This window comes from Typopeltis vanoorti, chromosome 22 (genome assembly GCF_054136105.1).
Source record: "Typopeltis vanoorti isolate ZY-2024b chromosome 22, IOZ_Tvanoo_1.0, whole genome shotgun sequence".
NCBI classification, from domain to species: Eukaryota; Metazoa; Arthropoda; class Arachnida; order Uropygi; family Thelyphonidae; genus Typopeltis; species Typopeltis vanoorti.
This window is the reverse complement of record NC_143570.1, coordinates 83,969,762-83,986,135: the sequence shown is the minus strand read 5'-3', so window position 1 is coordinate 83,986,135 and position 16,374 is coordinate 83,969,762. Positions and strand designations below refer to the sequence as shown.

General features: G+C 34.4%; 1 protein-coding gene across 1 annotated transcript in view; it reads left to right on the top strand.

The window, feature by feature from the left end:
* LOC150094527 (dual oxidase-like) overlaps positions 1 to 16,374 on the top strand; it is a 290,860-nt gene that overhangs the window by 212,274 nt on the left and 62,212 nt on the right. Inside the window, exon 13 of the mRNA XM_090412281.1 lies at positions 5,598 to 5,716. Coding sequence (XP_090268407.1) covers positions 5,598 to 5,716 — 119 coding nt within the window. The remainder of the gene's footprint in view (positions 1 to 5,597; positions 5,717 to 16,374) is intronic.

The window sequence follows — 16,374 nt, the reverse complement described above, 5'->3', positions numbered from 1 at the left end:
CCTGTTTAATTTAATTTCTTAATGTAATGTGAAAGATTATTACGAATTTCTCGTTTTAAGAAGTTATGCATGAGAAGTGTTTGAGTATCCCTTGAATAAAAGAAGGGATATTATTTCATGTACCTTATTATTCACTATTAAACCAAGCGGTTCCTTGGTTATCTCAAATCCAAAATTGTTTATATACAATGTTTTGTTTCTATATGCAGAAAATAAATCATGATTAATGTTAAAATACGATGCGGAGACAGAGATTCCATGAGAAAGCGACCGTGGGGACCTCTGGTGCGCTATCCCAGATGTAAGAACAATATTCTCAGGCCTGGAGGATTAGGAATCCACAAAGTGTTATGAGTTCATCAGAAAAGAAGTACTTTAGAACGAAAAACAACAAAAAGGCTTTGTTGTTTTTTGAAAGGAGAGGCCCGATGTGAAAGCCGATTAATGAAAAAAATATGTTTGGTTGGTGACTGGTATGTTATAAAAAATGAAAATAAAAAAGTAATAAAAAAAGTAATAAATCATCTTCTCACTTGAGAATATCCACAAGATAGGTGCCTAAGAAACTGGCCAATAAAAACCCTAAGCTTGGGTCTTCCAAAGAACCACAAGGTTTTGTGAAAAGACAAAGAGGAATAGTCCCGTTATCAGCAAAATCACGTGCAGGATTGGACGTCAGTGAGAGCAGATCATTGATGTACAGGAGAAAATGCGTGGGTGAAAGCACAGAGCCCTGGGAAACACCTGCATTGACGGAAAAATCACATGATAGGGCATGGCCACAGAGGAAGCCGGTAACTCACTACAAAAAGTACTGAGAACTCAACGTGGTAACCTGGATGGAAAACGGTAAAGCCAGAATTAATTCCCCTGAACTCGGAAATAAAATACCAAGAACGGTCACATGAGATTATCCAAATCTATCCATGGTCTTGTCCGAAGATGGGTAAGGTTAGTGAGGAAGATGTAGGAGAATTGCAGAATTCATATTGGTGATCACCAACTAGCGTCAGAGGGTGATCACTAAATGTCCTTGTGAAAAGCAACTGCATTGATTTCACCGCTTGCCACAGATGATTTCATTCAGTATTATTCCATATTGAAAACAAATAGTGAAGGATGACATTGCTGATATCGTAAGTTACAATCAGCACCTTGAATTCCTCTAAACAGAACAGACATAGGTTCCCTTTATTACAGTGATATTTAAGATGTCGGTTTCGGACAGTGTCTGTGCCGCTTTCGTGATTAACAAAGTGATAGGAGACCTAATGCAACGCAATTTGGTGCATCCCAATATCTCGAACAATGTGACCAACTGCGAATTGACGCGTCATCAACTGCTTGTCCACTTCCAATAATGATTTACGAATCGCATCTACTTCGTTCTTAATGATGGATTGTTCTGCTCAGTGATTATTCTGCCTAGTATCCTAATGTTGAGGAAACGTTTTCAGACATGCACTAATTTCTAATGCATCTTACCATTACTAACCGTACTCGTCGTGATAGCCAAGTGCGACCTCAACTTTGATCCAGGAATATTGTTCCAACTACTTGTCTTTTTTATTATTATTATTATTATTAAGAGAGACCTCGAGGGAGTCAGGAACTAATCTAGGAAAGTCACATACTACACGCACCAGCTTATCATATTTATTCTTGAATTCATTCACACTACTTGCCCTCGCAACACCCAATGACAATCTATTCCAATCACGCACCACCCTATGGGAGAAAATTCTAGCCTTTACCCCATTCTTAGCGGCCTTTATTCTCAGCTTCCAAGGATATCCTCTTGTCCTTTCCCCACCCTCCATAAATTGAAAAATTTCATCAACTGAAATCCTGTATGACCCTTTCAGAAGTTTGTCTCAATCATATCACCCCTGTTTCTTCTGTTTAGGACGCTAGGACACTATACATCGCGTTAACACAGCGTCTTAGGGCGCTATGTTGACTAAGATGACTTGCCTGTCTTATATACGAGTACATTCCTACTTTACAGTTGTCGCATGCATCCGGGATGTGGCCATCTGAGCAATGTGTGCAACAAGGCCATTTTCAGTGATTCACACATTCCGACTATTAGTACTTCTCTTTTTCTCTATGTACGTTTAGTACAAAGATCATACTGTTTGGGTGAAGAAAAACACTTGCTCACTAATTATTATTATTATTTTTTTTTAAGCGCCCACTTTATCATTGTCCACAGAATGCTAGTGAACATCATATAGATGTCACTAAGTGCAGTACACAGTACCACACGAATGAGCAGTACTCAGTGTCATACACAGAAAGCAAAACGTTTCATTGGAAAAAACGAATCCAGTTTGGTCCGCTGAAAAGTTCTTTCTGCGAACAGGTTACACTTCGCAAAGTGAACTAATGGATTACTTACAGGTGAGTACGGCTAACTCTAGCACGTCCTATTCGGAGAATATTTTTAGATTTCTTCTTTTATCTGTCATGGGTTTTAGGCCAAGTATCCTGCTCCGATTTCATGCCATCGCTTTCTTGGTCTTTCAATGCTTCTTTTCACGTATAGCATTTTCGACAGTCCGCTATTGTCCATTCGATTTAGTTGTTCTAACCATTTTTCTTTATATTTACTTACATAGCGATTAATAGGTTTTATACTCAGGGATTGTAACATTTCTTCATTTGTTTTAAGGTCCCACTTGGTATATCCAGCTGTTTTTCTGAGTAATTTCATTTCTGCTGTTTGAATCAGTTTTTCATTCTTCTTTTTTTATAGCCCATGTTCCACTTTCATATAATAAAGCTGGTTTATACAAAATGTAATATAGTCTAATTCTGGTGTGTTTGTACCAGCGATGACTTCAATAAATTATTTATTATGCCGTTTACTTTAACAAAATTTTATATTTTATTTTCTATATCTTTTTTATCTTCATATGATAAGTCGCATTGTAGGTATTTGAAACTATTTACATTATTATCTATCACTATTTTACTTCTAATTGAGTTTTCTCCCTTGAAAGTCATTATTTTTGTTTTTACTTTTGATATTCTCATATTATATCATTCTGAAATTTCATTTAATGATTTAATGATATACTGGCTGATCTTTGCAGATCGTATGATGTCGCTAATACAATTTGATCGTCTGTAAATAATAGCGTATTTATCTTTATTTGTATACCAAATGGGTTATACCGTTTCGAGATTGTTATAATTATATATATGAGAATGAAAAAGCTAAAATACTCTGGGATTTCAAAATCCATACTGACAAAAGCTTGGAATCTAATACACCCGATATAACAGTGGTTGAAAAAAGTGAAAACAAGGGTGTTAAGTTTATCGAAATATCAGTACCAGGAGATAGTCGGATTGATGACAAAGAAAATGAAAAAATTACAAAGCATCGCGATTTGCAAGTCGAAGTTGAACGAATCTGGTAAAAGAAAACAAAAGTTGTTCCCATAATAATAGGTGATTTAGGCGCCATCTCTAAAACATTGAAAAAACATCTAGAAGCACTCGAGTTAGATGGATTAAAAATTGGGCAGCTGCAAAAGGCCACTTTATTTAGCACAGCTTTCATTTTCAGAAAGTATTTCCACAACTCATAGGCCCTTGGGTAGGGCTCGAATTAGTGGAATATAACCAGCCTTTTACTTAAGACTGAGGAAGCAAATCAAGCTTTGATGAATATTATATATATATATATATTTTTTTTTTTTTAAATAGATTTAATGACTTAAAAACCGAGATTACTTATAAAGATTTAATAAGATTAATACAACTAGTTTCGGCTTATAATAGCCTTCATCAGGTATTCTTAAAGGAAGAGAATAGTAATAAACATTGAAGTATCTAAAAACTTGAAAATACAGGTAAAATATCGCCACACATAATTGATACATAAAAAACGTTGTATTTTTTCAAGTTGTTCTAACAGACGTGCCATTGTTTATTGCAAGTATGCTTGCAGACTCACGTGAACGCCAATATTGAATAACTGCAGCATGGCTATCTGGGATGTTATAACTCAAATTGCTGTTTAAGTGGACAGGATTCAGAAGGATTTCCCTTGATTATATAATTTTTCTCTCAAACTCATCATCAGAGCGAAAAATATTTTCTGATCTATCCCAGCAAACGGAGTGGCTTTGTTGATCATCATTATAAATTATGGTGCGATTGCAATATCCCTTATTTCGGACAAACTAACAAATCTGTTGAGCAACGTATAGAAGGGCATAAAAGAGACATCTCTTACAAAAGATCACATGCAACTGCGTTATCCAGTCATGTTCTTTTTTCAAATAATCCTAATGATGATCAACAAAGCCACTCATATTAAATAAATAACCAATTTAATTAAATAAATTAAATAAATAAATAAATAAACAAATAAACATATTAAATAATGGAGGTGATAGGATCCTTGTGGTACTTCTCGTGATATCATTCCATTCTGCTATTTGTTCTAAATACTGCTATTTTATTTCCTGTTGTCTTGAATAGACTGTAAGAGCAGGTTTGATATATTTAGATCGGTTAATATTTTAAATTGCAAAATTGGCCTTTTTTAGAATCCATTGTTTTTTTCTAGTAGTTTTTCCTTTACAATACTGCTTAATTTCGTTTTTAATATTACTGCATATATTATTTTGCATTCTACATTTAGCAGGCTAATTCCTCTATAGTTATTTCAGCCATCTTGATTTTTTTTTTTTTTTATAAATTGGGATAACCAGTGAGTTTTTTCTCTAAAATAGTTGGGAAACTATTTTAAACCATGTTAAAGAATTTCCGAAGTCTTTCATTAAAATTTCATCTGCATTTTATATTGTCTACTCCTGGTGTTTTACTATTGTTCATCTTACTATTTTTCGATTTCAGTTGTGATTATGCTAGACTTTCTTATATAAAAATTAATTTGAAAAATAATGCCTTTTACTTTATAGACTTTATTCTCCAGCATGCGGATTTACTTTCATTAGACAAATTGCATTTTCCTACGAAATGAAGCTTCTGAAAGTAACACGTTCAAGATAGCATGCGAATCGTGCTCTCCATCAAGAGTTGACTTGGTATTGCGCTACTCAAGGTACATTTCCGGGGATTGCATTTCCGACTTTTATTAGTATTTAATTTCAATGACCACCAAGCGCTGTTCTGAAATCATTTCTGAGGCCAAGTAGCTCATATACCTAGTGTAGTAGATCGAAATAGCTGTCTGGAAGAAATAAAGATCAGTTTGGTGGGGATTACTTCCAGGCAAAAGAATTATGCCTGGTGAAGGAGAAAGTCGGAATTATTATTGATTACGACACTTCGATTAAACTTTCGTGGACAACCTTGCGATTTGAAATGATATATAGTAAAACGGTTTCCTTTTTCAGCTCCGTATGAAATAAAAACATCACGCGCCCATATTAAATCATTTAATATTCCTGCGTGGTGTTGGTTTTGTTTTCTTATTATTAATGATTTTGATTACTTCAAATATTTGACCTTTCAAACTATTCCTTTCAATGTCTTACGTGTCACTACATGTTACTGAAATGATTTATTTTGCTTTGATATGGACATCATTATATATGTTTCATTTTGTTTTCCAGGGTTTTGACAAAAGAAGAAGTACATTTAATTAAGAAGATTCGCTTATACGATATTCTAGTCAATAGCACCAACATTAAAAAGGATTGGATTCAAAGGAATGTTTTTATTTGGCAGAATGGTAGGTTTACACAACAGATATTTGGATTATAAGACCATAGTTTTAATGCATATATGTACAAATTCGTCGACTAGTGCTAGCAAAACTGACTAGCTTTGTCAAGACTAAACGGTGAAAAAACTAATAAATGCAAAAAAAAAAGAAAAAAAAAAAAAAACGAAGAAATGCAGTAACGGTTTACAACGGTTAGACAACAAAATTGGAAGGCGCCACGTGACATGGTATGCGTGAAGCGATATACTTCAGTCATTATTATAAATACACGCTACATAGTTTTTGGCGTACTGTAGTTCCGCTAAACTTAATGAGTTAATAAGATTTTTCCATATATCTTTTAATATTACTCCTTTGTTTCTATTAAGGTTATTTCCTGTTCGTAGGACCACTGCAGCTTCTTTAAATATTCGACATCTGTAATCTTCCTCCATGTACGGCATTGAGCTGTTATCCCAATCTGCAGCGTGGTTTGATGTTGAGAAGTGGTGCGCCAAACCTGATATGTCTGTTCTGTTTTGATTAACGTCTCCGACATGTTCCTTCTGTCTAATTTCTAAGCGTCTCGAAGTTTGGCCTATGTATGATAGTTCATATGTACAAGGTATTCTGTAAACAACTACTTATTTGAAAAAAGGTACACTGTCTTTAGGAGATCTTAAAACCTGTCTAGGGTTTAAATCGTTTTAAATCCCACTCTGATGTTATAAGATTTTAAAATTTTAGCTATTTTATTGGAGACTAAACCAATATAGGGTATGACAATAGTTGATACGTACTGAGTTGCTATACGTTGTTGCTGGAGGTTGTTTTTATAGAGCATTTTATTGAAAAAGTTTAGAGAATACCCATTTTGAGAAAGAGATTTGTAGATGTGGGAAAATTCTGTACATACGTCTTCTTCGTCTGTGACTATGTTGTGGGCTCTGTTTATTTCTTAGCATATGGATGCTGCTGCATTTTTGTGTATGATGATGATTTGAAGAATAATGGAGATACCGTCCAGTATCAGCGGGTTTCTTATATATAGTAAGTTTAATATCTTCATTCTCTAGTCTTTTGACAAGTATATCCAAAAAAAGGTAGTTGATGATTGCTTTCTAACGCTAAAGTAAATTTTATTTTGTAATGAAAAGAGTTGATTTTTTCTAAGAACTCATGTAAGCTTTCTACTTTTTCTCTCCAGATAATGAACACATCATCAATATCTCCACCAGACTGTTGGTTTTGAAGTAATGTTAGCTAGAATATCATTTTATAATTTCTCCATAAACAAGTCCGCACATGGTGGAGACAGGGGACTGCCCATTGCGAGGCCTTCTCTATTTGTTGATATATAATGTTGTTGACTTTAAAGAAATTAGACTTAAGACAGTGATTGAAAAGTTGTGTGATATCATTAGGAAATAGATCTTTTATAATGTAGAATGGTAGGTATTGATGGCGAACAGTGTATCAGTCAAGAAATTCAAATAGCAAGTGGTGCATTAATCCTTCATCAAAATTTGGATAAATGAATGGATAAAACGTATATTCTTACGAGTTTCTTGAAGAAACGTGTATGAAGGCATATTTCTTCAAGATAAAATATTTCAGTTTCTCTTTGAAGAGTACAGCCCACTAGAAATGTTTCTGAAATGAATTAGCTGCTAACAATTTACTTATCCATTAATTTGCTTACCCAATCTGTTCTATTCCATGATGGAAACCACTGCGTTAAACAATTTAGATAAACAAAATTTCAAATTTCTCTCTGATCGGTAAAAGTGAAACTGTGCTTCATGAAGTATTACAGATCAGCAAACCTCTTCTTCGGAAAATCAAACAATATTTGTTTACTACCGAGAGAAACCGAAATACTACTACTATATTTTTTTACTTTAGAAAAATCAGATTATTAGTCGGGAGAATAGAATATAGAAAAATAGAATTATTCATAAAGTCATGATCGGAAGCAACATTGCTTTATTTATATTTATTTATTTATCATAATATACAACTAGTTGATAGTTTGCTGGCAAATACTGCCAAAATAAACTAAAGCCGAGGCCAAAATATTGTGTGTGTGTGTGTGTTAGTGCAATGCATTTTTCTGATAGTTTTTTCAGTTTAAGAGACGAAACGCACGCGATTCCGGGAGGAAAAATCCTTTCTACTTCTGTAAGAGACTCGTTAACTCAACTTCAAATACAAATCCTTTATAAGGAGTTTCATCCAACGCGTTCTAGCTGGGTTTAAAACATAAGTCATTTCATCCAAGCGGCATCGCCAATAGCGACTGAGGCTCTAGATGTGAAAGCAATATCGACTGTTTGGAACCAGTGCTCATATGAATGCAAAAGCTATTATAAAGTCTAATATTTTAGAGATTTATTGTCAAGGATTTGCACTACTGACAAGGTCTTTATATAGGATGAAAAATTGCCTTTCTAACACAACGTTTCTTATATATACACATATCCAAACACTTACATTTTAATGAAAAAATTTAATTTCGCAAGAAAATAATTACAAAAATTAAACTCCAACTTTACCTAATAATTTATATGTGCTCTTCTGTTCCTAATAAGTTCATTAATTCTCTTAGGGAAGGACTCTACCAACGTAGAACATATTTTTCTTATTTCTGCACCTCAAAATTATATACTTTTATAATGGATTGTATTAAGGTATTCTTTGTATCACAATTTAATTTTCCAAATCTGTTTTTCACCATAGCTCACAAATTTTCTATTGCGTTAATGTAAGGAGAGTTACTTGGCCTGTGAAGCAATTTTATGTTTTGATTTTTGAAGAACTTTTCACTTTTTTTTGAAGTGTGGCATGGAGCAAGATCCTGTTGGAAGATGGGCTCTTGGTCTTTATGGATCTGTGAGACAACTCTTTTCTCCAATATTATTACGCATTGTCACTTTTCATCATACTGCCATCAGGCACAAGTGATCCTGGACCGTCATGTGTAAACAATCTCAGAACATCGTTTTAGTTGGGTGTTTAGGAGCTTGTTGAAGGTGGGCAAGAGAAGTCTCCTCAGCTGCTGATTTGCGAACATAAGATACTCTTTCTCCTTGTACAAGAAATGGCTCTTATCTGGGAATATGACATTTTTCCATTTCTCAACAGTCCAATATTTGTACACTTTTGTCCACTGGAGCCTCTTTTTCTGCATAGCCTTCGTCCACATTTGTTTCTCTTTTGGTCTGTGGGCAGTCCTCCCTGCTTTCAACAAACTTCGACGGACTGTTATATCAGAAACATGAATCCAACTAGCTGTCAAGTCAAGTCTCTAAGTCCACAGCAGAGTCTAAGTCTAAGTATCGGATTCATTTTGCTTTTCCTAACTAATAAACGATCTTGAATAAGTGTAGTGTTCCTTTTTCGCCCACATTTTCCTTTTCTGTCAGGACAAAAGGTACCCTGTCTCCCTAAACCTCTTTAAAATCACATTAACAGTATCCAAAATCAACACGACGCTCATTGGCAATTTGTCTTTGAGTCATGGATATGTGCTGAGAAACAGTACCTATTTTTGACAGTACCACTTTCTTGGAGATGTGTCCATTTTATAGTTACACAAAATGAATAAAACACTACGAATGTCAACTTGTGTACACAATTAAAAACGCACAACGCTATTAATAAACATCGTACAGACAGTTAAAACACACGGCACTCAACCAAATTAATGAACTAAAACCAAAATTATTGTGAACTGAAACAGAAACCAAACCAAAACAAAACTCTTGACGAAAATTCGGCTTGATTTCTTCGCTGCTGTGTATATATAACTATAATGCCTGAATTTCTTTCTCTTCATCTTTCAGCTTTGAAATTCCCAAACCATGAAGTACAAAATTCATTTAACAAACGTCACTGTGTTGCTGCCGAGTTCGTGTTTAGGATTGATTTTCAAACATATCCTGTAATTAACTGTGTTTGAGTTTGTTGGGCTAAAATTTATCGAACTCGTTCTTTGTTAATCATCTGCTTATTTTCTGATTTGAGATTTTACTGACTAGCCATTCATTATGAACACATTAAAAGTAATTATCAATGAAACGAAATTAAATGAATTAGACTGCTGTAACTGAAAAAAAACCCATCAAATATGCAAAAATTAACACTATGAAGTCAGAATAATTGGAATTTATTATTGTTTAATATCGATTTCATATAGTTTTATAACCGATGTCCTTCGTTAGTATCTTCTAGATTTATTAGGGTAACACGCATAAATTCAAGGAAAAATGAAAATACAGAAACGGCACAGTAAACTACTGATAATGAAAAATATAAGAATCAACGTCTGATTCTGCACGACGTGTGAAAATTCCTAGGCAGATGCTGAAGTCCGTCAGAGTCAACTGTTCAGACATTCAATGATAAGCAATTTGAGAAGCATCGTTAGCTGATGGATTATAGGATCTATTTTTCATTATCAGTGATTTATTGTGCTACGTTTCTATATTTTCGTTTTCCCTTGAATTTATGCGTTTTACCCTAATATAATCCATTCTCAAATTGCTTATTATTGAATGTCTGAACAGTTGACGCTGACGGATTTCAGCATCTGCCTAGGAATTTTCACACGTCGTACAGAATAAGACCTTGATCCTTATTTAAGAGTACCACGTGAGTGGATAACATTTGCTTTTTTTTTTAAAAAAAAAAGAAATTCTGTTCTAAATAATGCATCGTACTTGTGGATTAGCTCATGGAATGATTACTTTATGTCGAATAATCCAACTGGTCATATGATATAAACAGCCTCAACTGCAATGCATTACTTAGAGGAGAATTTCTTGGCTCACCGTGCAGTAGTTTTAATGATGACGTCTGTAATCTGATGCTGTAGTCCCCAAGATCTCCACACGCACGCAGGCACAAACAAACACAGTTATCCATTGTTTCATTAACGACAGTTTGTTGTAATCGCATCTCTGTATATTAATTTTGCTTAGGCAATATACAATATTCATTGTATATTGCCTAGATATAGGTGTTGTGAAATATGTCAGTTATCCATTTCATATAGATCGGATAATTTCATATAGATCGACAATCCCTTGTTAAATGGCAATATATTCCAGTTATGCCCAATTAGCTCAACTATCGATAACGTGATATTTACATGACTTCAAAGTATTTTTCCTCCCATTTCACGTAAAAACACATGCAAAACTGTGTCCATGATAGACAAATAAATAAACCTAATTGTCACATAATTTACTCCATCACTTCATAATAAAAAGTAAATAATAATCTGAATGCTGGATTACTTTCAGCGGGTGCTGCATTACTTTCCGATATTATATTATGTGCTCTATATTATTGTACTGAATCTGTAATAGTGCATTTCATGAATTTTTTTATTCAATTACAAAATTTTGCACCACCCTCAAAACAAGCAAACCAGCCAGAAGAATGAACAATTAATAGACATAATATGCTGGTCCCTTCATAGCCTTAGTTGCTTTGGCCAGAATTTCAAACAATAATTCCTGGTTCCTTTGATTTTTGACCCTGTTTTCAGTGAGAGTGAATTATATTAATTAGAAAACAAAGGAACAGTCGAAAGTAATTATATGGAAAAAATTACATTACAGTACTTATAGGAAGTAGGAGCAGCACAAGTTGTGGCGTGTTTTAAAACCTTCTTTTTAAAATGGTGAAGAATGAACGCACAGTTACACATCATGAACTGCACTGATCATGAGATAAAATTCAAAGATGCATAAAAATGTGTGGCAGTTATTCGTAGATAGATTTGGAAACTAATCTAGTACTCTCCATAAATGAAGATAAATATAACGTTACATGCAAAGACAACCAAAGACGAATTCTAATTCTGAATCTGATTTTTGTAGTACAACCTGCAACTGCTAAACCCATACAAGAAGAATATTCCGATTTAATCATTATCTCCTGGGTGGGGCTGTAGCGTTTAGATCAACTAACCAGTGCAGAGTGTAACCGGTCGAATCGGTCACCACCTTGTATTCCACACAACTGACTGTACTAGTTTCCATCCCATTAACCTAATACTGTCAGCAGATTTCCTCATCTCGCTGCGCCTTATACAGTTTTGTTTAGCGGCTGATTGACTTGTAGGAGGAGCTTGCATGGCAAATTCGCAGCTGTTGCTGAATCGGAAATTACCAATTTGGCATGGGCGTTGATTGTTATTTGGAAAATTTACTTTGTATATAGAGAGACGCCATCTCACTTAAAGTTTTGGCCTTTTAACTTCCTTGTGCGTATTGCATTATTAATGGTTTCCGCATACAAAGGCAATCTTTTTTATTTTGATAAATATCCTACTGTGTGAAAAGTGCAGACCTAATACTACTTTTCCAGATTATCAACAAATATCCATTTATAAAATATTTACTGCTTACTTTTTATATGTTCACAGATATATCTCCATTCTATTGATGTTTTTTTTTTGCCATCAGGCAAGACGTACGAAAAAATAGAAAATTGGAGTGCTATACTGTATTAGTGTAGATTTTCGTGTTTTTAGAGTATTAGTATATTTATAACATTTTTATTGTGATATTTCCGGCATGACACCAACGCAAATTCAAATTGTTGTCCGGCGATTTGAATTTGCGGGATATTATTCCGTGCAGTATATGCGTCAAGAAAATTAAAGAATATGTGGAAGGAAGTCGAAACTGGAGAGAGAATAAGTGCTTTAAAAATTTCTTTTAAAAGAAACTTTTCTTTTCTTTTCTTTTGAAAAGATTCTTTTCAAAGAACCAATTTGGGTTCAGGCAAAAGTTTAGCACAGAACCTGCTTTACTGAACTTCACAAACACAGTTTATACCTCCCTTGACGAACACAAACGAATATTAGCAGTATTTCTAGATATACACAAAGCCTTTGACACTGTATCATATGAAATTTTAATAAAAAAATTAGAAATCATAGGAATACGATGCACTTCCCTAAACTGATTAAAAAAAAAAATTACTTAAATGCCAGATCATAAACTGTAAAAATAAACAACAGCTATAGCAGCTCCAAAACAGTAGACTGCGGTGTATCCCATGGATCTGTCTTAGGACCAATTTTATTTAATATTTATATCAATCACTTCTGCAATCTTAAATTAAACATAAAAAATAAGTAATAAATAATTAAACATAAGTAAAATAAATACTTTTGCAGATGATACAGTACTAATTTTCTCTACAGACACAACCGAACAAATGCAAACTATGGTGAATGCTGATCTTTGAAAAGTAACGAATTGGTTCCAATCAAATAAACTCAGACTGAATGTCTCAAAAACTAAATATGTAAATATTAACTTGCGAAATACAACTGGCAAAATGAACTTCATTGCACAATTAATTTTGCATGATTAGAATTGCAGGACAAATTCAAATTGCAATTGCGAGAAAATAGAAAAAGTCAGTGTAATAACTTACATGGGATTAAAAATTGATGTTAATTTAAGCTGGAAACCGCATATTACCGATGTCGTAAATAAAGTAAGGATTATGTTAAACAGACTTTACTACCTAAAAAGATTCTTAAATTTAAATATGCTAAAAATATTATATTCTGCCTGGATTCAAAGCACACTACAATATGGTATATTAAGTTAGGAAGTAATATATGGCACTACGCTGAAACGTTTAGTCTAGATTCAGAATAAAGTAATTCAAATCTTAACTCTAGAAACAAATATAAGGATACCGCAATGTGTAATAAATACGTCATACTACTTAGATATTTATACGCCTGTAGGGTACTGCTATTCATAAAAAACGACAACGAATACATCAATATCAAAAAATATGCTTTCCATAGTAGATATAAGGGCCTAAAATATATAGTTCCTAAAGCAAATAAAGAAGTAATACGCAAACATTATACTTGTTTAGCACCAAAAATATTCACAACACACTTCCTTTAACAATAAGAACTGAAACTAACCCAAACAAATACAAAACTCTAATGAAAGAATATTTATTTTCCTACGGAAATGAGGAAGCTCTATTTTCAAAATAAATGTATAAATGATTGGTTTAAGCAATAGTTTGTAGTTCAAAGATCCAGTTTCATGTGTAAAATGTAAAAACATTTAAATGCTATTTAACTACTTTGTTTTATTTTGTTCCCAATTAATGTTATGCAACTTTCTCTGTACATATTAGCATGTCTCTTGCGATTTTATTATGTTATTATATTATATTATAATATCTCTCTCTATTATAATATTATAATAGAGAGAGAGAGAGAGAGAGAGAGAGAGAGAGAGAGAGAGAGAGAGAGAGAAAGCTTAGTTCACCGAGCATGCTGAAACTTAAGAAATTAGGGTGGAAGGAAGTGAGTTTGTGTGAAAGCAACCATGAAGCGAGTGAGTGTGAGAATTCCCAAGTGAGGAATCTAGTCTCTCAAGCAAAAATATTGAACCAGTTAGTCAATTCAGAAAATAAAGGTGGGTGGGGAAAAAAGGGATGTTGCCGTTTCTGTATACTAATGCCAGAAGTATCAGGAACAAGAGGAACGAGTTTTTGGCATTGATTAATGCAACTGGCCAAAAGTTATAGGCATTAGTGAGACTTGCCTAACAGCAGATGATGTAGTTGCAGATATTGAATGGGAAGGGTATAATATTTTCAGGGAAGACAGAGAAGATAGGATGGGGGATATCACCAGCAGTACTCGCTGATGATAGCAGATGAATTGTAGCCAAAAGAATAGGAGACAGAGAGGAGAGTGGCTGTTCATTTTAAGCAATCTGGTGTGAGATTAAAACCAGTAAGACAAAATATACATTTGATTGTTGCAATAGGCTAGGGAATTCCACAGATGATCTGGAAGACATGTATCGGTAAATTACTACAATGAGTACAAGTCGAGTGATTCTTATGGGGGACTTCAACTATGGAGATATAGACTGGAAGGAAGAAAGATCACACGATAGAAAGAAAATAGAATTTATACACATGCTGAGAGATAATTACTTAAGACAGCATGGAGGGGACTAGGGGAGAGAGGACTGGACCTGGTCATAGGATCAGAAGAGCTATCCATAACCAAGTTGACAACATTGCCTCCAATTGGTGAAAGTTACCATGCGGTCTTGACTTGGGAAATTGTAAAACACGAGGAATATTCTATCAAGAAGGAATATTTGTGGAACTATAAAGTAGGTTGATTATGACATGCTTAGGAAGAAGCTTAAATCTGTGCATGACATAAAATACTGCAGGGTAAAGATGTGAATGGGATATAGTTAAGGGTCATCCAGAGGAAGCAGTATTAAATTGTACGCCTACGGTAAGAAGGGTCAGTCGGGTAGGAGTTAGATGGATGAGTAATATCATTAAGCACGAGATGCAAAAAAAAAAAAAATGCTGTGGAGGGTATATATAAGAAAAAGGTGACCAGAAATTTCTTGAACAGTAGATGGCTCAGGCAAGAAAGGTGACCAGCATGGCAAGGCAAAATCAGATCATGAGAAAAAGAATTTAGCCGAGCGGACCAAAGGAAATCCCAAAGAGTTCTTTAGTTATGTGGCAAGTAAGAGGAAGAATGACTATAGAAGATTAACCTCAATGAATGATGATGGTCACTAGGAGACGGAAGCGGATAAAATAGTTGAGTTACTGAGTGACCACTTTGCAAGCATATATTCCTAGTGAGGTTACTGCTTTAACCTATGTGACAGACACCAATGTGGGACACAGAGGTGGATGAATTGGAGGTCCTTACAATATTGCAGAATCTCAATGTAAATACAGCTGTGGGATTAGATGGGATATCAGCTAGGGTTTTGCGAAAATGTGCAAGAGAACTGGCAATGCCTTTGAGTAAGATGTTTAATTTAAGTCTCAGCTCTGTTAGAGATCCAAGGGAGTGGAAAGAGGGCAAATTATAGACCAATCAGTTTCTCAGGCGTAATTGTAAAAGTATTAGAAAAATTGGTAAAAAATAGAATTCAAGAATAGGTAGATAAAAATGATACTGTATGAGGGCAAACATGGCTTTGTGAAGGGTCGGTCATGCCTTAGTAATTTACTAACTTTTTTATAATAGAGTAACAGCTAAGTTGGAAATGACTACATGATGATTTTGCTGGATTTTGCAAAGGCATCTGATAGAATACCTCATGGAACACCCTCTTACGAAACTTAGAACAAATGGGGGTGTATATGACACTAGTTAAGTGGATAAGAGGGTGGCTCCTAGACAGATATCAAAAAGTGGTATATATGGAGGGGCAGAATCGAGACGAAAGCAGGTGACCAGTGGTGTGCCAGAAGATTCAGTGCTGAGACCATTGCTGTTTAATTTGTACATAAATGATATAGGAAATTACCTGAAAGGAAATATTCAGTTGTTTGCTGATGATGCGAAATTTAATAGTTAATCTAGGCGATGTGGAGAGCTTGCAGGACGATTTAAATAGGCTGTCAATATTGGCAGTTTAAAGTCGAGAAATGTAAAGTTATGCACTTTGGGATAAATAGATTACAAGCCGTTTATCACATTGATGGCACTCTACTCCAGGAAACAGATGAAGCTAGAGATGTAAGAGTGGTGGGAGACAGAGAGTTAAAGTTTGAGGACATATTGTTAAGCTTGCTAAGGTAGCACATAAGATTACTTGGATAGTGAAGAACACATTAACAAGTAGAGATAA